Consider the following 22,961-nt stretch of genomic DNA (forward strand, 5'->3'; position numbering starts at 1 on the left):
ACGGATCTAGAAGGGGGGTTGAATAGATCCCAATTAAAATTTGAGTCGGCGCTACCAATTAAAAATTGGTTTTGAAAATTTGTTTTAAGTGCGGAAGCGGCCGAGGAAAATATAGTCTAAAACGAACCGTTATTGGAAAGCCGAATATGCGTCAAGCCTATGGATTAGTGATAATGTAGAATACGAATCACTACACTAGTCACACTATCAAGGATTTGTTTCACTAGCTAAGATTCCTAGTTCTAATGATTCAAAGAGCAAACCAAACTAGATAAACAACTAAGATAATTTTGGTTTAGGCAAATTATCAAACACTTGGTGTGCAAAAACACTCCAAGTGATATTTATGTTGAGTAAGAGATTTCAATTAGTCTAGTACAATATTTACTTGTACTTTGAATTCAAAAACAGAGTTTTAACTTCTTACTCGATTAATATCAAGGTTTGATAAAAGCGCTTATACTAAAATCACTTAATTTTTAAGCTAAAAACAAATATGCTGAAAAATAGAGAAGGCAAAGATTTGATGAGGCAGTTCCCCCGTCGTCCTCGCTTCGGGGTACGTCTGCCCTCAATTCTAAAACTAGAATTGAGATGATTTAATAGATATCACCTGTTGAATTTAACCGTTTATACAAGGATTGCAAAGCAAATATACAACCGAACTCTCAAGACGTTGAATGTTGCTTCCACTCCTTGTTCCTTGATTCAAGGTGAATCAAGTCCTTCGATTGTTGTTGATAGACCTCCGATTCCAGCCCCTTTGTTGAACAACCCTCCGTTCTTCAAACCCTCGGCCCGGCTGATCTCAGCTACAACAAATCGAACCCGAATTTTTCCCTTCAATATCACTGAATCCGCTACTAGACTGATGAAGACTTCCTCTTCTCAATCACCTTCGCTCAGCTGAAACTTGATGAAGAAATTCGTCCAAAAACCCCCAAACACAAACCAGTCTTGGAGGACAAAACCCTAACGGTTTTATTCAAGAAAAAACCTGTCACAAGCTTCAACATGAACCGGATTCCCCAATCCCGGCTTCGAACCTTATCACCTTTAACCAATCACAAAGCACTTCAAAAATGGTTGTGTGTAGTTGATGTGTTGTGAGATGTTGAAGATGAAGATGATGAATCTTGGACACCTATTTCACTTTTTCTTGTTTCTTTGAACACTTGAATCAATTTGACAAATGTTGGTTGATACAAGTAACTAAACTTCTATATATAGTAACCAACTTACCAACCAAACTTAACAACTTTTCAAACAGAGTGGGAAATACATAAAAAACTGAGTTTGCGCACGAGCGGTCGACCATAGCAGGTCTATGCGTCGATGCATGGCCTGCAATATCAGTATGCGTCGACCATAGGTCGGCGTGCGCTGACCCGTGGGAAAATGAAGGCTTCATGCGCCGACCCTGTGGTCGACTCAAGTCTCCATGCACTGACCCGTGACCAAATGCACTATGCTATGCGCCGACCTGTGGTCGACTCAAGCTTCCATGCGCTGACCAGTGACCAACTGCACTATGCTATGCGCTGACCCGTGGTTCATGCGCTGACCCTTGCAGTCGACTCAAACCCTGCAAATCTACAAAAATTCATATTTTTGTGGTTTTCATGCATTTTGTCATGATCACATTTTATCCATATATGTTGTATGAAATATAGCAGTTTTAGATGAGCATAGAAAAGGATATGATAGGTGATATGTTGCATTTGTCATCATCGAAACCTATGATTGTATGTTGTATGACAATTTGCCCTAACATACTCCCCCTTTTTGATGATGACAACCTGTGTAAAGCCAAAGAGAAAAACAACATGCAATATTTACACACTCCCCCTTTCTTTTGTAATCTAAGACTGTCTAACAAACTGTTGTGAATATCATCTTGGCTTGGCTTTGGTACATATGGTCTTCTCCCCCTTTGACAACATCAAAAAGAGAAAAGGAACGAGTAGTCAACGTAACATGAAATTTAACAGGAGATAACAATATCAGATAACAATATCACACCAAATATCATTACTGAGCAAAATAAAGGAAGATAATCATTAAATTTGATTTGCACAAACGAGCACAGCAGAAAAATAGTTCAGTCAAACAACAAAAAATACAGATGCATATGTAGTTCTATGTCCTAATGGTCTCGTCCTCGATGGTAACAGATATCCGGGTTTCTGTAGGGGTCTGCCAGAGACGATATTTGGTCAGCAACACCACCTAGATACTTGATGCCCACATCGACCGACCGCTCCTGGCGTTCAAACGTTTCGGTAAATGCTGCATACCGTTCATTCATGCTTGTAGAGAGGTTATCGAGCCTCTCATTTTGGGCTTGAAGTTGGCTGCTAATATGAGCATAGCGCTCATCCTGAGTTTGCATGAAGGATTGTTGAGCCAGCTGCATATTTCGCATCATATCCAACAGTTCGGAAGAGTTTGCGTGCTACGGAGGAGACGGATGGGATTCTTCATCACCATATTGATACGGCTGGTAGAATTGGCGTTGTGTTGACCAGCCCGTATGTTGCCATTCACCCCAGCCACCCTGGTTGGGGGCATCTTCTTCAGTTGAATGTGAATTCTGAACCCAAGCGGAGTTTGTGTAGTCGTGAGTGTCAACTTATGGAGGATTATCATCTCCATCATGCTGCTCAAAGGCTTGTCCTGCTCCCTTTTCTTCATTTTCCTCTTCGTCTTCTTCTTCACTTTCATCACTTTCATCATCTTCTTCAACAGTCGTAGGAACATACCCTCTGCGAACAAATTTGTAGATTCTCCGCTCATCACACCAAAAATATCCCATCATAGACAAAGTTTTTGGGTTGAATTCTTTGTCTGATGAAATGGAGGTATACGGGAAGGACGGATAATCAACGTCAGCTGCAGTAAGAACCTCTTGAATAAAAGATTCGTAGGCAAGAGCCGTTCCTCGTCTGGAGTCACGTAAACTAAACATCCTACTAGCAATGTAGTAGGGCCAGTTGATTTTGCGCTGATTTTTCAGAATGTATATGAGATGAACCTCAGCCTGTTCAACTCGGGAAAGACCACCCTTCTTAGGTCGCAGGATGCGTGACACAATCCACTGGAGAATGCGCTCTCCTGTTTTCAGCTTGCCGGCAGTGACAGTTCGTGGGAACGCATCACTGTTCATAATGTGATCCGGGTAGGGTCGTTTCAGCATGTCGCTCAACGCGCTCTTAAACTCATAACCTTCTATTTGGTGAGAGTCAATTGCCTAGGCGAGAGGATTTTCATCAGCAGCCACAGTCATGTCAAAAAATTTATTCCAAACGGCAGACTTAAAGGATACCTTTGTTGTGCCGATCCTGGAGTGAAACTTTTGCCCACGAAATTTGTCATGAAGGCAGGCGTAGAACACACGGACCAGGTCTTCGCTATATTTGGCATTGCATTCCAGGAATTTGACAATGCCATGATACTGTAGCAAAGACATGATTTCGACGAGATGCATGCATTCTGCGGTGAGTTTGTAGAATGCATGCTGCCTCATAACTCCTCTTTTATCGATATCTTTGTTGAAGGAATCGATGATAGCCGGTGGAACTAGCGATACAGCAGTAATGGGTAGAGAGGCAGAGGATGATTCCCGTGATCTCTTACCGGTAGGTCTGCGGGATGAGGAAGCCATTTGAAATGATTTTGAAGCTTTGTGTGTGGGTAGAGAGTGAAGCTTGGTGAAGGTTTTTGAGAATGATTTTGCAAGAAGGAGGTTTCCCTTTTTGTAGATGAGGATTTAGGGTTTTGGGAAGAGGAGAGGCCAAGAGACAATAAACACTAGCTAGATGCAACTCACAATCTAGTGGGAAGTTTGAAATGTAAATGCACACTTAATGAGAGTTTGAATGTAAATGCATGGGAAGTTTGAAGGTTTTCTGCAGAGAAAAACTGAATTTTCAAGCGATGCGTCGACCATACCTCTGCATGCGTCGACGCATACTGTTTGATTTTTGAAAAACAGGAAAATTTGTAAGATGTGCGTCGACCATTGCCTTGTTATGGTCGACTCATACAGGCAAATTTTGCAATTTTCACTTTTATGCTCATATGCTCACATGTTTGATACATAATTAGAATGCCACACAACATTTAAACATCCAAACAGTTAAGGCATAAGAAACGATACATATATGTACAATATTATCATGTAGTATTAACTATGAAGTTTGGGAGAGAGAGAAGGAACAATATCACCTATATTCCAGAATGACTTGATGAACAATATGATTGTGCTTGCAACAACATTAACTTGTTAGAAGTACAAGATTATGGTATTAAATGAAATAAGGTAAAACAGGCAATTTATAACGCCCGTTCAGAAATGTCGAGAATACCAAGTTCTCGGCGAATATGAAAGAAAGGCTCAGTAGCTAGCGGCTTTGTGAAAATGTCCCTAGTTGATTTTCAGTATTAACATGTTCAAATACAACATCACCTTTCTCTACATGATCTCGAAGAAAGTGGTGTCGAATTTCGATATGTTTGGTGCGAGAATGCAACACAGGATTTTTGGTAAGGTTAATGGCACTTGTATTGTCACAGAAAATGGGAATACGTTCGAGTTTGAGGTTAAAATCCAATAGTTGTTGCTTAATCCATAGGATTTGAGCAGAACAACTACCGGCGGCAACGTATTCCGCTTCGGCGGTTGACAAAGCAACTGAAACTTGTTTCTTGCTATGCCAACTGACCAAGGAATTTGAAAATAAGTGACAATTGCCACTGGTGCTTTTCCTATCCGATTTGCAACCGGCAAAATCGGAATCGGAGAAACCTATCAATGAGCAATCATTACCTTTGTAATACCATAGTCCATACTTCGGAGTACCGGATAGGTATCGAAGTATTCGTTTGACAGCTTTTAGATGGGATTCCTTGGGACATGATTGATATCTTGCGCACATACACACGCTAAACATAATGTCGGTACGAGAAGCAGTAAGATAGAGAAGTGATCCAATCATACCTCTATACCTTTTTACCTCCACATCCTTACCGCTTTCATCTTTGTTCAAGTTTGTACATGTTGGCATGGGGGTGTCAATGGCCTTGGCTTTTTCCATGTCAAATATCTTGATAAGGTCCAAACAATACTTTGTTTGACTCACGAATGTTCCTTCTTTGAGTTGTTTAATTTGCAAACCGAGAAAGTATGTGAGCTCCCCCATCATACTCATTTCGAATTCACCCTGCATAAGGTCCGAAAACTCTTTCACGAGATTCATGTTAGTAGATCCAAATATAATATCGTCAACATAAATTTGTACTAGTATCAAGTGCTTTCCTTGACGTTTAATGAAGAGAGTTGTGTCAACCTTTCCTCTTGAGTAACCTTGATCAAGTAAAAATTTACTCAGTCGCTCATACCAAGCTCTAGGAGCTTGTTTGAGACCATATAAAGCCCTTTTTAGTTTGTAAACATGATCGGGATACTCATGAGATTCAAAACCCGGAGGTTGTGCAACGTAGACCTTTTCATTTATGTGACCGTTAAGGAACGCACTCTTAACATCCATTTGGAATAGTTTAAAGTCTTTCGCACAAGCGAAGGCAAGGAGAAGGCGTATAGCCTCGAGTCGGGCAACCGACGCATAAGTTTCCTCATAGTCGATGCCTTCCTCTTGGTTATACCCTTGCGCGACTAAACGCGCCTTGTTACGGGTTATCACCCCGTTTTCGTTCAACTTGTTCCTAAACACCCATCGGGTGCCGATTACTCGATGATCTCGTGGAGGAGGGACAAGGTCCCAAACCTTATTTCTAGTGAACTGATTCAGTTCCTTCTGCATTGACAAAAACCAGTGTTCATCGAGTAGGGCTTCTTTAGGGTTTTTAGGTTCCATTTGTGAAACGAAAGCGAAGTGATAACAGAAATTACTTAGCTTCGATCGAGTTGTAACACCCTTTGAGATATCTCCGAGAATGTTGTCGATTGGATGGTCTTTGGGAGACTTCCAAGCTTGAGGGAGATCATCGTTTGAAGGCGGATGAGCTACCTCGGTTTCCTCATGGTGTACATCTTTATCCTCCTCAACTTTGACATGGTCGGGTTGATCAATCCCCGGCTCGCCACCTTTGAGTATGTCTTCCGTAGATGTACCTGCACCATGAACAACACTACCCTTTCCGACGTTTCTCGGATAGGATTCATCAAAAGTGACATGTACAGACTCTTCCACAACAAGTAATCGTTTGTTATATATTCTATATGCTTTACTCGATTGAGAGTATCCGAGGAAGATACCTTCGTCGGCCTTGGAATCGAATTTGCCCAAGTTTTCCTTTCCATTATTTAATACAAAACATTTGCAACCGAAAACATGTAAGTGAGAAACATTTGGCTTTCGCCCTTTTAAAAGCTCATACGGTGTTTTATTTAGAATGGGGCGAATGAGCACCCTATTTAAAACATAACACGCCGTACTAATGGCGTCGGCCCAAAAATATTTCGGTAAACCACTTTCGTTAATCATTGTTCTTCCCAATTCTTCCAAATTTCAATTTTTACGCTCCACAACCCCATTTTGTTGAGGAGTACGTGGAGCGGAGAAGTTATGATCGATACCATGGTTACCGCAATATTCTTCAAATAAATGGTTTTCGAACTCACCCCCATGGTCGCTTCTAATTGAAACAATGTTTGTATTTAATTTATTTTGGGAAAGCTTAGCAAACCTTTCAAAGGCGGCGAACGTATCGCTCTTGCTTACAAAAAAGATAGTCCAACAAAATCTAGAAAAGTCGTCAACTATTACGAAACCGTAATAATTTCCTCCTAGACTTTTAATCCTAGACGGGCCAAATAAGTCCATATGAAGAAGTTCGAGAGGTCTCGTTGTTGAAACGATATTTTTGGATTTAAATGAGATCCTCGTTTGCTTCCCTTTTTGACAAGCATCACAAAGGTGATCCTTGGTGATCTTTATTTTGGGGAGACCTAAGACTAGATCTTTTGAGACTATTTTGTTTAGTAAGTCAAAGTTAACATGTGCTAAACGCCTATGCCATAACCATGAATCTTCACTCATTGTTACAAGGCATTTGTCACTTGTTAACGATACTTCGTTCAAGTCTAACATATAGACATTATTCACTCGCAGGCCATTAAACATACTCTTCTTATCATCATTATGTACAATTTTGCAACAATCTTTTGAAAACGATACATTGTATCCTTTGTCACATAATTAGCTGATGCTAAGTAGATTGTGTTTAAGACCTTCGACAAGCAATACATCAGAAATAGTAGTAGAAGAAGGGTTATCTACACTACCTTTACCTAGTATTGCTCCACGGTTGTTGTCACCATAGGTTACATATCCTTTCTTCTTAGCCACGAAGTCAATGAAGAGTGATATGTCTCCTGACATGTGCCTTGAGCATCCACTGTCGAGAACCCATCTTCGCTCGGTGGTCTCGAGGCATTGTACCTATGGAAATGCAATTAACACGAGAAGGTACCCAATGGCTTATTGGGTCCTGAATGGTGAGTAACGAAATGGTTGCATTTAGGCAGCCATTGATAAATGCCTTTAGGAACTAAGAATCTCCTAAACCTGCATTTAGCAATGGAGTGGCCTTTCTTGCAACAATAAAGACAAGAGAAATGAACATTTTGATTACCTTTGCTATCTTCATCCTTTATAATATATTTATATTTTTGATATGGGTTAACCATACTTTTTCGAAAGTTTGATTTATCGATTGCAAAGGTAATCTTGGGCTCAAGAGCCTTGTTAAGTTTGGCCTTTAGGTTTCTTACTTCACCTTGCCAAATATAACAAGTATCACACCCAAAGTTAATCATCCTACTTCTAAGGTCCTCACAACTTGTTTTTGTGCTTTCTACTATAGAAGCTTTGAGTGCCTCAAGTTTCCTTTCGGATTCTCGAATATTTTGTTCCAAATGGGTAAAAATTTGGTTATTTGAGGCAAGCCTTTTAAAGGCCTCTTTCGCTTCACAATGTAAAGTATCAAAAGCAGTTTGTAATTCATGATGAGACATACTAGAGGATTTTTCATATTTAGCATGTCGTACCTGTTTCTTTTTGTTCTTTTGATGAGCAGATAGGCATAGGTTTGCAACTTCATCTTAATCACTAGAACTTTCATCATCGGAGGAGTCGCTATCGCTTTCCCAAGCTATGTATGCTCTCCTTGGCTTTGATGATTTCTTGTGTGATTTGTATGATTCCTTTTCCTTTGTCTTCTTGTTCATCGGACAGTCCGGTTTGTAATGACCGGGCTTCCCACAAGTGTAGCATGACCCTCTAGTCATTCTACCTTTTGAGTCATCATTTTTAGAGTACCTTGATTGTTTCCGGAAGTTTACCAAGTTCTTCTCGGAATGTTGGATGTCGTTCTTTCTCACGTAACGATTGTAACGTTTAACGAACAACCCCATATATTCGCTCTTGTCCTCTTCTTCTTCGTCGCTCGAGGAATAATCACTTTGCTCTTTTGCTTGAGACTTCGAGGAGGAATTCTTAAGAGCTATGGATTTCTTTTCACTCACCTTTGCTTTGTCCTTCTTTTCTTTCTTTTCGTGTTGTTCCAGGCTCAAGAGTACTTGTTCATGCTCTTGTAGTTTGCCAAATAATGTTGTCAAGTCTAATATGGTAAGATCATTTGCTTCTTTGATGGCAGTCACTTTCGGCTGCCATTCCCTGTTAAGACATCTCAAGATCTTATTAGTAGCAACATCATTGGAAACCGGCCTACCTAGTGAATGTAATCGATTGATAAGATGAGTAAATCTCTTTTGCATGTCAGCAATGGTTTCCCCTTGCTCCATGAAAAAGAGATCAAACTCTTGTGTTAGTGTGTTGATTCTTGCCAACTTAACATCGTTCGTCCCCTCATGGGTAATTTGTAGTGAATCCCACATGGCCTTAGCAGTAGGACAATGGGATACACGATAGTATTCATCTACACCTAATGAGGAGATTAGGATATTTTTGGCTTTCCAATCATAATTGTATTTCTTTTCATCATCATCGGTCCATTGTGCTTCGGGCTTAGGCACTAATTCATTATTCTCATTGGTCATGGTTATTTCAATTGGACCATTGAGAATAACGTTCCATATTTTTCTATCTATATAATTTATGTGCACCCGCATACAGCCTTTCTAATAACTATAATTTTCACCATTGAAAATGGGAGCTCTATTATACGCCCCATTAGGTTCGTTAGCCATTTTCTATCAAAGTTATATTTTGAAGCACGGAGTGAACCGCAACTCCTGATACCACTTGTTAAACTATGGCACGGATCTAGAAGGGGGGGTTGAATAGATCCCAATTAAAATTTGAGTCGACGCTACCAATTAAAAATTGGTTTTGAAAATTTGTTTTAAGTGCGGAAGCGGCCGAGGAAAATATAGTCTAAAACGAACCGTTATTGGAAAACCGGATATGCGTCAAGCCTATGGATTAGTGATAATGTAGAATACGAATCACTACACTAGTCACACTATCAAGGATTTGTTTCACTAGCTAAGATTCCTAGTTCCAATGATTCAAAGAGCAAACCAAACTAGATAAACAACTAAGATAATTTTGGTTTAGGCAAATTATCAAACACTTGGTGTGCAAAAACACTCCAAGTGATATTTATGTTGAGTAAGAGATTTCAATTAGTCTAGTACAATATTTACTTGTACTTTGAATTCAAAAACAGAGTTTTAACTTCTTACTCAATTAATATCAAGGTTTGATAAAAGTGCTTATACTAAAATCACTTAATTTTTAAGCTAAAAACAAATATGCTGAAAAATAGAGAAGGCAAAGATTTGATGAGGCAGTTCCCCCGTCGTCCTTGCTTCGGGGTACGTCTGCCCTCAATTCTAAAACTAGAATTGAGATGATTTAATAGATATCACCTGTTGAATTTAACTGTTTATACAAGGATTGCAAAGCAAATATACAACCGAACTCTCAAGACGTTGAATGTTGCTTCCACTCCTTGTTCCTTGATTCAAGGTGAATCAAGTCCTTCGATTGTTGTTGATAGATCTCCGATTCCAGCCCCTTTGTTGAACAACCCTCCGTTCTTCAAACCCTCGGCCCGGCTGATCTCAGCTACAACAAATCGAACCCGAATTCTTCCCTTCAATATCACTGAATCCGCTACTAGACTGATGAAGACTTCCTCTTCTCAATCACCTTCGCTCAGCTGAAACTTGATGAAGAAATTCGTCCAAAAACCCCCAAACACAAACCAATCTTGGAGGACAAAACCCTAACGGTTTTATTCAAGAAAAAACCTGTCACAAGCTTCAACCCGAACCGGATTCCCCAATCTCGGCTTCGAACCTTATCACCTTTAACCAATCACAAAGCACTTCAAAAATGGTTGTGTGTAGTTTATGTGTTGTGAGATGTTGAAGATGAAGATGATGAATCTTGGACACTTATTTCACTTTTTCTTGTTTCTTTGAACACTTGAATCAATTTGACAAATGTTGGTTGATACAAGTAACTAAACTTCTATATATAGTAATCAACTTACCAACCAAACTTAACAGCTTTTCAAACAGAGTGGGAAATACACAAAAAACTGAGTTTGCGCACGAGCGGTCGACCATAGCAGGTATATGCGTCGATGCATGGCCTGCAATATCAGTATGCGTCGACCATAGGTCGGCGTGCGCTGACCCGTGGGAAAATGAAGGCTTCATGCGCCGACCCTGTGGTCGACTCAAGTCTCCATGCGCTGACCCGTGACCAACTGCACTATGCTATGCGCCGACCTGTGGTCGACTCAAGCTTCCATGCGCTGACCAGTGACCAACTGCACTATGTTATGCGCTGACCCGTGGTTCATGCGCTGACCCCTGCGGTCGACTCAAACCCTACAAATCTGCAAAAAATTCATATTTTTGTGGTTTTCATGCATTTTGTCATGATCACATTTTATCCACATATGTTGTATGAAATATAGCAGTTTTAGATAAGCATAGAAAAGGATATGATAGGTGATATGTTGCATTTGTTTTGTAGAAGTGGAATCGACATTGCCGATTCATCCATGGTGGTCATTTGTCATCATCGAAACCTATGATTGTATGTTGTATGACAATTTGCCCTTACACTTATGCACATCCCGGATTTTATTAAAACCTGGATAAGTCTGGTATTGCGCATCGACAATTTATAAACGGTCATAGTCTGTGTATATTCTGGGTTGTTCCTCGGATTATGAAAAGCCAAATAAAGGTGTGTCTATTACAAAGGATCGACCAAATAGTCATGAAATGGTTAAATGGAAGGTTATGTTTATTATGGCCATAAAGTCTATTAATCGTGATTTCAGATTTGACAAGGATTGGCATTATAAAGAGGTCATGGAGATCAAGGAAAAAGAGGAAGCTGAAGGATGAATAACACAAAAAGGAGAAATCATACGAGAAACCTTGGACCACCAACAATGGTGATCATGAATCCTTCCTAACATTCTTTTTGCCAGACTGGACGATTGTGATCTCACCTGGCTAACTTCAGGGAGGTTTCTCCAAATAATGTTTAGCAAAAATACAATAAAATATGGGTTCGGGTGTCGGTTATGCGAGAAAAATATATTAATATCTCTCACATCTATTGTACTCAACGGCAACCTCCTACAGTTCTAAGGTTGTTTGTTAAGGGTATGTTTATTTTACTTTATTTTATTAAAATAGTTACAAAAAAATTATTTACAGAAGAAAAAATAAAAAAAGTTTTTTTTTTAATTAATGTGTTCGTCAAGATTTTAAAACCTCGTGTCTATGTATTCTCAGGTGCAATGAGAAAATCAAAGATCCGTAATTCGTAAAAAAAATAGTTGTGTTGGTTGATTTTATAAAATAGGATTAGATCGAAATCTTATGTTTAAATTTGGCTTATATGCTCGCACGATGGAGACTTAAGCGCTAGTTTGTGTTTTGCATCGAAATGACATAGTCTATCTTTTTATGAAAAGTTTTTTTAACTAAAATGCACAAGAGCACAAAAAGAAAGATTGTTGAGTTTGAATTGCTTTTAAATTGTTTTGATTTTAAATAATTGATTGATGTGACAAACGATAATCAAAATACTTAAGAATATGGTGGATGTGCGTCCACCTCCCGTTAGAAGAAAAAAAAATGTTAGTTTATGTTAAAATATACTAGTAACAACATATTTTTCTAAAATGCATAGAGAAAAAGGAATATGCATTTACAATGTAAAATATTTTTACACCGTTAACCAATGAGACTCGTGTATCCCACCACATCACATTTTTATTTTTAAAATACTATTATGATTTGGCAATATAAAATATTTTGATTGGATGTCAATATAATATTTATTTATACGGACAATGCACTACCTTTAACCTCAAATGCATATCTCATTTTAGGAGATAAGTTAATGCATATCTCATTTTAGGAGATAAGTTGAGAACCTACATCCATTCATTTACAGAAAGCACATGCGCCTCATCAATTATATATTTTTACTATTGTGTTTTGTAACCCAAAGAAAAATAGACTTCTGTGTTTGAAGAGCCATCAAGACACACTGATGTGGTTCTAAATTGAAATAAAATGCATAATTCATCACATATATTTATTAAATTTTTAGAAATTTAAATAATGCAAAAATATATATTAAATATATTTTAAATTTTTTTAATTAAAGTGATTTTACAGTAGTCATTAAATTTTTAATAATATTAAACTTTCATTTTATACATCTATAAAATAATTATGACGCACCGACCCTAATTTACATTTCTTTTTAATTTTTTATTTTATTTTGTAATAAATTAATTAATAAGTAAAAATATTTAATAAAACAAACAAAAATGTAGGGAAAAAACCTGCAAAATCTCATTCCCCATGGTGAAAACACAAACAACAAGAAATTTTCTCGATTATCCAAAACTATGCTATTTTACACTTTGGGCCAAACTCTTTATGTCCAGCCCACTAAACTATTCACAGGCCCATCACCACCTGTTTTCAAAATACGGGCCTGATTGCCAATGACTAGCCTCAGGCCCAATAGGTGGGTAAAGCCGCTCCCTCGGCGGAGGCGGAGGAGGGTACGGATACATCGACGGCTGCGGCGGTGGATAATAAGAATTACATTCTCCGGCAAACGGATATGAAACAGGAGGCGGCGCCATCGCCGTTACCGTCGCCGCAACAGGTGCATAAAACGGTCCCTCCTGAACAGAACAACCTGTAGGATAACAACACGGTCTCTCGATTTCTGATATGGGATATTTTACCGGAGCACAATCCTCCGGAGTCAGAACAGGATATCCCGATATTCTCCCATCGAGAATCTGCGTCGATTGTTTCCCAACCCCTTCCAGCTTATACGAAAAATCAAAGATCCCATTCGGCTTCCCATCAGCAGAACGAATCTCGTAGCTAACAAACCGCGTGATACCGTCGACGTCACTGATCAGATCTGTAATCGGGACGCGGCTCTCTCCGATGAATTTATCCCCAAGGATGACGCCGTCGTGCCGAAACTCGAAACATAAGAAAAAATCGGCGGGATCTGAATGTTGAGAGAGAAAAGCCAAATCGAAAAGCATATTATAGTTCCATTCGGGATTGGTTCCGTCTTCGTCGGCGTCTCTGTGTGTCGGTGTTCTCTGTTGCTGTGTGTTTCGCTCGTTGAGTTGAATTCTGGGGTTGTTGGAGGCGATCGAGACTTGTGCGTAGAGGGTTAGTTTTTGGAAGAAGTTGAAGGCGTGAATGTCTTTGCATGAAATGAGTTTCAGGTTTATGAAACTGGAATCCATTTTGAAGTTGGAAACCTGAGTTGATTGGTGTTATTTATTTTTGTGTTTTGTGTTTGTTTGTTTGATTGGTAGGTTTTATAGTAGTTTGATTGGTAGGTTTTATATTTATGTGGTTATGAAAAAGCAAACAAAGAAGAAAGTAGATGAATGAATTAATGAGTTCTTCTTTGTTGCTTCTGCCTATACTTCAGCGTTAAGGAATTTAAATGCGAAGGTTGGTTTACTGTATATTGGCGTCGTATGCACGGTCGTTTTAGGCGCGAGAGAAATTTATGGTGAAGGTTGTATCAGGACAGGCATGTGGCTCATATTATTATCACCAGTGTGCAGATTAACACTCACTTCGTTTTTCAATCTATTTCTTTATCCCTCTTTGCCACGCGTATTAATGCATGTACTGTTTTTTCTAAAACTCATGCCACACGTAGTAATACATGTATTTTTTTATCTAAAAAATATTTTATTAATTTATTTGTTTGAGTTCGTTTTTTAAATTTTATAAAAAAAAAATCCGCCTGACTCAAAAGAGTTGTCAAGTATCGAGCGAAGAGTCTTTTGAATTTGTGTCGACCACCTATAATTTTGAAGAGCTTTGAATCCGATCGCAAAGAGCATAGGAGATAGGTGCATTAAATGTTGGTCTTGTTCTCATGTTGCTTCCTATGATTCAGTACATGTGATATTTTATCTCATAGGTTTGGGTATTCAAGTGCATTCATGTGTCGTTGTATTTTCAATGCACATATTTGATTGTTGTTTTCCAACTACCAATCGTCCTACAACTTGGGTTGTTGATTAGTTTGGTTCGCTCTCCTATATTAGGGCGATTTTGTTTTCAAAAGAACTTTTTGTTCTAATTATCCTTTGGAACTTGTTGCTATCTTGTAACCTCGTTTCTCTTGCGAACGTCGGCAAACTTCGATATTTTCATCCCCTTGTCACAATCGACGAAAAGATATTGCTTGCTACCCAAAACAGTGGAGAAGAGAATCTTTGTATCACGGGAGAATGAATAAACATATCAACATTCGCGGGAAAACGTCGCTAGCTTACTCACACATATAAGTGGACGAAGAGTTGTCTTGCATCGTCTCGAGAGTTGTCTTGAATCCTAGCCTTTGGAGCTCGTGGTATCCACCACATTTCTTTTTCATCTTGTTTACAAAAGGGTTTGATATTCTTAGGTATTTTGAGGTTTTTCATTCGAAAAAGATTTGCATCAATTGCGTTAGAAGGTTTTTATGGGATGACGAGAGCTCGGATGGGTGAGATATCCATCTCGTATCCCAGCCTCTGGAGTTCGTGATATGCGAAAAGGTGTTAATAATGATTAAGTGTTTTTTATTTTGTTTGGAAAAAGAGTTTGACGTTAGATCAAGTGTTTGACAATTATTTGCGAAATGGTTCGACAAAATTGGTTTTAAGGTTTAAAAATGATGGAAAATAGCTTGACGTTGGATCAAACATTTGACTTGCGTTACAAAAATGGTTTGGAAAGCGATTTGAACTGGTGGATATGAATAGTAACCTAAATAGTTTGAATTGGATCGCAAGGGGTGCAAGTTCAAACGTAGTGACGCGAACTTAAGCACAAGGCGTAATCAAACGCCACAAGGATCGAAACAAATATATACAAACATTCAACATGATAAAAGGATACAAGAGCATACACAAAGTTTACATCACACATCCATCAGAAAGGAATCAAAAAATAAAGCAAAAAGAAAACATGCACGAATTAAAATCATGACGCAAAGACGCGAATCAAAGTCGCGCGCGCGAAGACATGCAAAGCTACCATAAGAAATCACATTTGATTTAAACGTAACGAAGTTGGATCATTGTATCTAACACAAATCGAATGGAAAATTGCTAATGTGTAAGTGGTCATCACAAATGAAATCGAGAAACAACAAGATAATAAAAATCAATGAAAGCACAAGTTGTAAATTGAAACACGAATTGGTTAGAAGCACAAGTGCGGATTGTCACTATGCTAAACTGTTAGATGTGCATACAATATTGAAACGCAATGATAACCAATCAAAGAATCACACGTACACCGATCAACCATTAGTTTGCTACACTAAACTTGATCATCACAAGATGGATCAAAACCATACAAATGCCAAACTCAATGAAATGAAGCGCAAAGCAAAAGTGAATTTTAACGAGCAAAGGAATAATATCACATAACTTAAAGTTAACGCGTGAGGATATAAAGTAATGCAACCAAGCGTGTAGAACACAACTGAAAACCAACACGTAAACGCAACGACATGTTATTAATATATTGAATGAAAAATCAGCAGCATAACGACATATCAATGATGTCGATTCCATGGGTTGTATCTGATTTACATAACAGAAAAGAAGAAGAAAAAACAGCATCACCTAATCATATATATTTTATCCATTATTTAGTCGTGTTACACATTATTGTTACAATAACTTTATAAATAACCAGACGGCCAACAACGAAATAAACACAGAACGCAATCAAACACCAGCATAACACAAACGTAGTGACATCAAAAAACACAATACAAAATAGAACGTAAAAGAATGCTAAGCCAACTCTAGATGCATTATTTACACAGTTTGAAAGTGAGGTTGTTGCTAGACTAAACACTCTTACTGAGGTTTGTACTTCTAACGCAGACCTTTATGAAGTGTGTGTTATGATAAACAACTTCAGAAGTTGGATAGAAGTCTGCTCTAAAAAGTTGGAATTATTGTGCCTGAAGGAAGCTAAAAGGAACTTCAATGCCAGACTCTCTAGTATAGTTGAACTTCTACTTCAAAAGGTTCCTCCAACGCTTCTTCTTCCTGATCTAGAAGTGATTCCTCATCCTTCACCAATTCATACTACTTTGGTTGCTTCAGAGACGACAATTGAAGTTGGAAGTGTCTTCGGGGTTAAGAAGACAACATTTTCTAAGGAATTCACTATGAAGACTTTGGAAGAACCGAAGGTTGAGAATTCTGAGGTCAAAGAACAACTAAGTAACACGGTAGAGATGTTCAAGCGTCAGGATGAGAAGACAATAAGGATTGAAGCGATGTTTGAAGCTCTCTTATCAAGACTACCACCCTCCTTAAACCCTTGTTTTAAAATTCAGTGTTTTCTTAGTCTTTTTCATTTATGTACCTATGGTCTATTTTATCTATGAAATAAAATTTTGTTTGGTTTACGTCTTTATTTCTTTTTGAATGATGACAAATGGGGAGAAGAATGACTGATTTTGATATATCTTATTCCAATTCTAGAACCCAAACATATCTTTAAATATTAATTATGACATTAGTAACTTTTTTGAGAACTTTGAATAAGTTCATCATGTTAACCAAATGTTTCAGGTTTTAAGGCATTAACCAAGATGATTAAAGTTCAAGTGAACCAAGCATATGATCTGATTAGTTAACTAAGCAGTTTGCAGTTAACCAAACATACATGTTCTAAACTCAATTCAAGTGAACTAGGTGTGTAATGAACATGGCATATACAAGTTCTGAACTAGGTGTATACAAGTCTGATATCAACCAGACATGCGTACAACCAGGCATATGAAAGCTCTGAAAAATCATGCTATGTAATGAGGCTGATGACCAGACTTTCTAACACTTAAGCAAAGTTGTTTCAAAAATGAAATACTTCAGTACCCAAGCTTTTGCATTATGGGAAGTTACTACATTCATAGTAACTAGGTTTGTTCCTTATGGGAAGTTATTTATTTCATGCTGATTGAAATTTTTATATGTGTTAAGATTTTCTAAGTCTTAAATCTAAGGGGAGCTTACAAACCTAACTCTGATATTCTAAGCTGAAAAATAACTTTTAACAATATAAAATTAAGGGGGAGCTTACAAACCTCACTGCCACACCCCAATTTTGACCCTGAATCCTGATTCAATACATTCATCATAGTTGTCACATCTCTACATAGCATACCATGCATTCCATACCGCATAGTGCCTAGAATATCAGTCGAAATAATTTTTTCGGATCTACAGGCAAACCAGTTGAACTAATCGACGAATGTGCGTCAAATCAGTGGACGGAATTTTTTAAAATCAAGCTTCCAGACATCAGCTTTATTAATCTACGTTTCTCGTAATTTAATCTGGTATGCTCGATTTATTTTTCAGCTAATTTTTTGGCCATTTTTTGATCAGCTCGAGCCTGTTTAACCGGTCAAAATTTATTTCAAAATTAAAAGAAACGTTGTATTTTTCCAATAAGTTTATTTCGCACTGATCATTTTGATGCATTCAGTTTATTTTTCGAGTATTTTTATACTCGATTTTTATTCATTTTAAATCCTTTTATTTTTTAGTATTTGTCAAACCATTTAGACAAAATAAATAGAATTTTTAGTGTTTTTATTTTGATTTTATTTTTATTATTTTAAGTGTTCGATTTTATTTTATTTTAATTTAATTTATTTCATTTTTGTCTCAAAAAATGGTATTAAGGGCATTTGTGGAACTTGAAAATTTTGTAAAGCCTTAATCCATGTCATATATATATTAAGTGTGTGCTAAAAGTTTGAGGAGACCAATATTTGGCGGCAGCTACCCATATTCAATGCTCTCATTGAGTTTTCAAATGGCAAAAGGATAGAAACAAAAATAGTTCATTCTTTCCGTAAAGACAAATTTACTTTGGTTGCTGTGATAGCTCATGTCGACCACGATTACTTCTATTGTGTGGAAAGAAAATGAGCTCAACTTGGTGGATACTGTCATACCCCAATTTTGTCCGGGCTTATTTTAATTTTTTCAAAATTAATTTCAGTTTCATTTTTGCATCATACGCATAGCATGACATACATTGCATCATGAATAATACCTGAAATGTCAGTCAGAATGAATTTATTTGAGAATACAGACAAATCGGTTGAATTGTCAAAATTTGAGGAAACAGTGTATTTTTCAAATAATGTGTTTTGTGTTGATAATTTTAGTATGATTGATTTAATTTTCCGGACAAATTTGCATTCGATTTCTATTTTTAATGGATCAATATTTTTGGTTAGTTAAATAATTAAAGCTTTTATTTGTGATAATTATATTTTTCTCAAAAAAATGAATAACAAATTGATTTTTAGAATAATAACATTAAATTAAAAAAAAAAGCATTGGATTCTGATTTTTTATTTTTGCCAGCTAGCACCTTCAACGTTTCTACCTCACCTCTCTAACGGTCACACAAGTCACTCTCAAAAGAAAATCTCTCAGAATCTTTCTCTCTCTAAATCTGAAAAAAAATCTCTTCACTCACCTACAGCTCTCACTCACACTCCCCACGTTTTCTCACCAAAATCTCTCAGTCACTCATTCACAAATACCTCACACACACTCACGCATTCCCTCATTTCACTCTCCACGCAACTCTCCACTCACTCTCACTATCTCTCCACTCCCTCATTTCATCCACACAATTCACTCTTCATCGGATTCACTCACAGAAAAATCAACCATCAAAGCGCCGTTCTTCATCACAAACCCTCCTCACCGTCTCCTCTCACAAAACCCACGCACAACCCTCAAAAAACCCTTCGCTTTCCGCCGGTAACCCTCAATCGCCCCTTTCTTTTTCACTCACAACCTCAAACCCTCCATCTTCGCCTTCCACCTACTACCGCCGTCGCTCACCATCGTAACCATTTCTCAACCACATCCACAAAACCCTCACCGTATCCACCATTAAACCCTTACTTCAATCGTCTCTCAAACCACCATCACAAACCCACGAAGCTTACGGATCTACAACCTAACCTCCGCGATCTCCCTTCAACTCGTCGCCGCCTTCAGACAAATACCGTCAACGAACATCCAACGCCCTCGACGACACCATCATCTTTTCCGCATTTCCGCATCACGGTTCGCGCTTCAACTTCAACAACCGACGAAGTCAAGGGAACAAATCCTCCTAAGCACCAGGGTTTACACCGGCATCATTGACTTGCAACAACAACAGCAACTCGGCTGGTTTCATTATTGTCATTCGCTGTTTGATTTTTTTTTAAGTTGTTTCTTTAAGATTTTTCATTCAAATGTTCGTTCATAGTTATGTTGAAACTATTGTTATGTTGCGGTTCGGTTTCCTTTCAAGTGTGTTGTTGAGCTGTTTCGGTTTTGTTGTTATATTGTGCAAACAAGTCGACCACTGTTAATTTCTTTATGGAGTTTGTGGGAGAAGTTGCTTGTACACAGGCATGGCAATCAGGATTCATACCGAGCCCATCAAAAGTCCATCTTTTTTTCTTCTTCTGCATTTGGTAGGATTTCGAGTGGACAATACTTGAACTTGTTTGAGGTACTGATTCAATTCTCCTATTGTATTACTTTGATATTTGTTCCACTTCTGATTTAGTCATGTTACATATCTCTTGTATTGTGAGCTTCGATTACGTGTCCATTTGAAATTTTGAAGACTTGTAATTATTGATTGATTTTGGTTGATGTTTAACCCCATTTCTGTATAAACCGATTGGGTGATTTCCGTTGTTTTGGTTTCAGCTTACATGATTAAACTAGTGTATGATGGGGGTATTGATGCATTGTTTTTGCTTTGTTGTGTGATACATGATAGATGTTGAGGTAGCTATACTTGTCTCTTAACATAGTAGTATAATGTAAACATTACAAATAATTGGGTTGCTGCTGACTTTTTGGATGCTACGTAAATGTTACATTGAGTTGTTGGTGTTTTAAAGCTTATTATATTTTAAATCAAATTTTTCTTACATCAATGGATTCAGCAATTCCATGCCGACATTCCACCAAAATTCCATAAATCAATAATATGATATGTCACCGAGTTATGATTTTGCGAATAATATCAATTATTGTTATCTCGCTCAAACCGGTTCCGAGAACATCTTCATTTACACATACCGATTAAATCAATGTTAATACCCATCTTTCTCTTTTAACTTAATTAAGTTTTTAAAATCTTTAATTAGTTTAATTTCTATTAATTAATTTTAGTTAACTTAATTATTTAAATTAATTAAATAATTTTGATAATTAATTTTAATTAATTTAATTAACCGATTTAATCAAATTTTAATAAGTTAATTTTGCTAAAAAGAATTGGATTAATGTCTTCCACCCTCAAACTTCACATTATTTCAACAAAAAACAATTCCAAACCATTTTTTTATAAACCACTTCCAATTTTACTTCAAAATCATACAAACCAATTTCAAAAATCACATCATACAATTCTCGATTCCATATCGAGCCTATTTTCAAAATAAACCCCCTTGTAAGTCGATTGCTCTTTGCATCGCCATCAACCTCACATAGCTTACTCTTGGGCTTCCTTACAATGAAACCTACTTGGTTATTGATTAATCGAGTAGATGAAATAATACACTAAATAAAATTCATTTATTCAATCAACACAAATTCAAATCATTTTTTCAAACCATTCAATTTCAAAAGGATTTTCTCTCTTAACATAAACTTGGGATGAAAAGGAGATAGTAAGCGTACGCTTCACTATTTCTCAAGCACTTGAATAATTGGCGTACGCCATATTACGCGAGTTCTTGTCACCCGATTAAACCTTAATCATACACATTCAAACCACATTTTTTTAAAATCAATTACAAGTTCCAAATCCTTTTAATTCCATATTTTGGATGAAAAGGGGAATAGTGAGCATCCGCTTCATTATCTCTCGATTATACGAATAATTGGCGTACGCCATATTGCTCGGATTTTCGTCATTCAAATAAAACCCTAATAATCATACAAATTCAAATCACATCTTCTAAATCAACTACAAATTCCAAACCCTTTTAATTCCATATTTTGGGTGAAAAGGAGAATAGTGAGCATCCGCTTCATTATCTCCCGATTATACGAATAATTGGCGTACGCCATATTGCTCGGATTTTCGTCATTCAATTAAAACCCTAATAATCATACAAGTTCAAATCACACCTTCTAAATCAATTACAAATCCTAAATCCTTTTAATTCTACATTTCAGATGAAAAGAGGATAGGGGGCGTACGCCTCACTATCTTTCGATTATTCGAATAATTGGCGTACGCCACATTGCTCGAATCTTCGTCATCAATTCAAAACCACGATCAAATAAACTCAAATCATCTTTAAATCAAAACCTACCAATCCAACCTACAAACATATCTTTTACAATTTAAACTTCGGATGATAAAAGATGAGAGGCGTACGCCTCGCCATCTCTCGATTATTTGAATAATTGGCGAACGCCATATTGCACAAATTATCGACTTCCGACTAAAACACGCTAAATAAACTTGGATAAAGGAATAAGTGGCGTACGCCTCATTATCCTTTGAATAAGCAAGTAGGGGGCGTACGCCTCACTACCGTGCGTATTCAACATCCACAAACAAACTTTCAAAATAATTCGAACGAAAAGGGACTAGAAGGCGGACGCCTTATTATTCCTCGAAAGAATTGGACGATTGGTGTACACCACATTGCTCAATCTTTCGTCGTTCTTCAAAACATCTCAAAACAAATCAAACCTAACTTCTCGCCCCGAGCGATCGAAACCAAACCAAAACACCCAAACACATCAATTCAACTCGTCACCCCCGCGTGACCAAAACCTTTCAAAAGAACACTGTCAATCCTTTCTAATGCACCCAACAAACCAGTGCTAGAGCCTCCCCCGAGAGTAGACAAGTCTTTGTTTAGCCGTTAGAACGCCGACTAACACAGTCGTTCATCAAAACAAAACACACCCAATATTCGTAGTAGCCCGAACTACGAATGCTCTGATTTCCTTATTGCACTAAAAGGATACGTAGGCAGGAGATTGTTGTATCTTCGCGAGCACACTAATAAAAAACCTCCCATTTCCCCCTCCTGAGGTCTTCATCCATATCTATCATCAATTCTAATTACTCAAAGCAAGCAGATAAACAGTCAATTAACAGTCAAATAGCAAAATCAGACTAAGAGGTTCCCGTTGAGTACAACGGACGTAAGGGGTGCTAATACCTTCCCCTTGCGTAATCGACTCCCGAACCCGAATATGGTTGCGACGACCATTATTCCATTTTCTTAAAGGTTTTCTCGATATTTTCCTATTCCTTCATTGGAATGAATAAAGTTCGGTGGCGACTCTGTTTCGAA

General features: G+C 37.6%; 1 protein-coding gene across 1 annotated transcript; it reads right to left on the reverse strand.

Moving 5' to 3' along the window:
* Positions 1–13,005: 13,005 nt before the first annotated feature.
* Positions 13,006–13,815, reverse strand: LOC127130705 (protein SRC2 homolog). Its single transcript, XM_051059673.1, has one exon. It carries the CDS (start codon positions 13,813–13,815, stop codon positions 13,006–13,008), a length of 810 nt encoding a protein of 269 aa, XP_050915630.1.
* Between the last annotated feature and the right edge of the window lie 9,146 nt (positions 13,816–22,961).

This window comes from Lathyrus oleraceus, chromosome 3, assembly GCF_024323335.1.
Source record: "Lathyrus oleraceus cultivar Zhongwan6 chromosome 3, CAAS_Psat_ZW6_1.0, whole genome shotgun sequence".
In the NCBI taxonomy this organism is placed as follows: domain Eukaryota; kingdom Viridiplantae; phylum Streptophyta; class Magnoliopsida; order Fabales; family Fabaceae; genus Lathyrus; species Lathyrus oleraceus.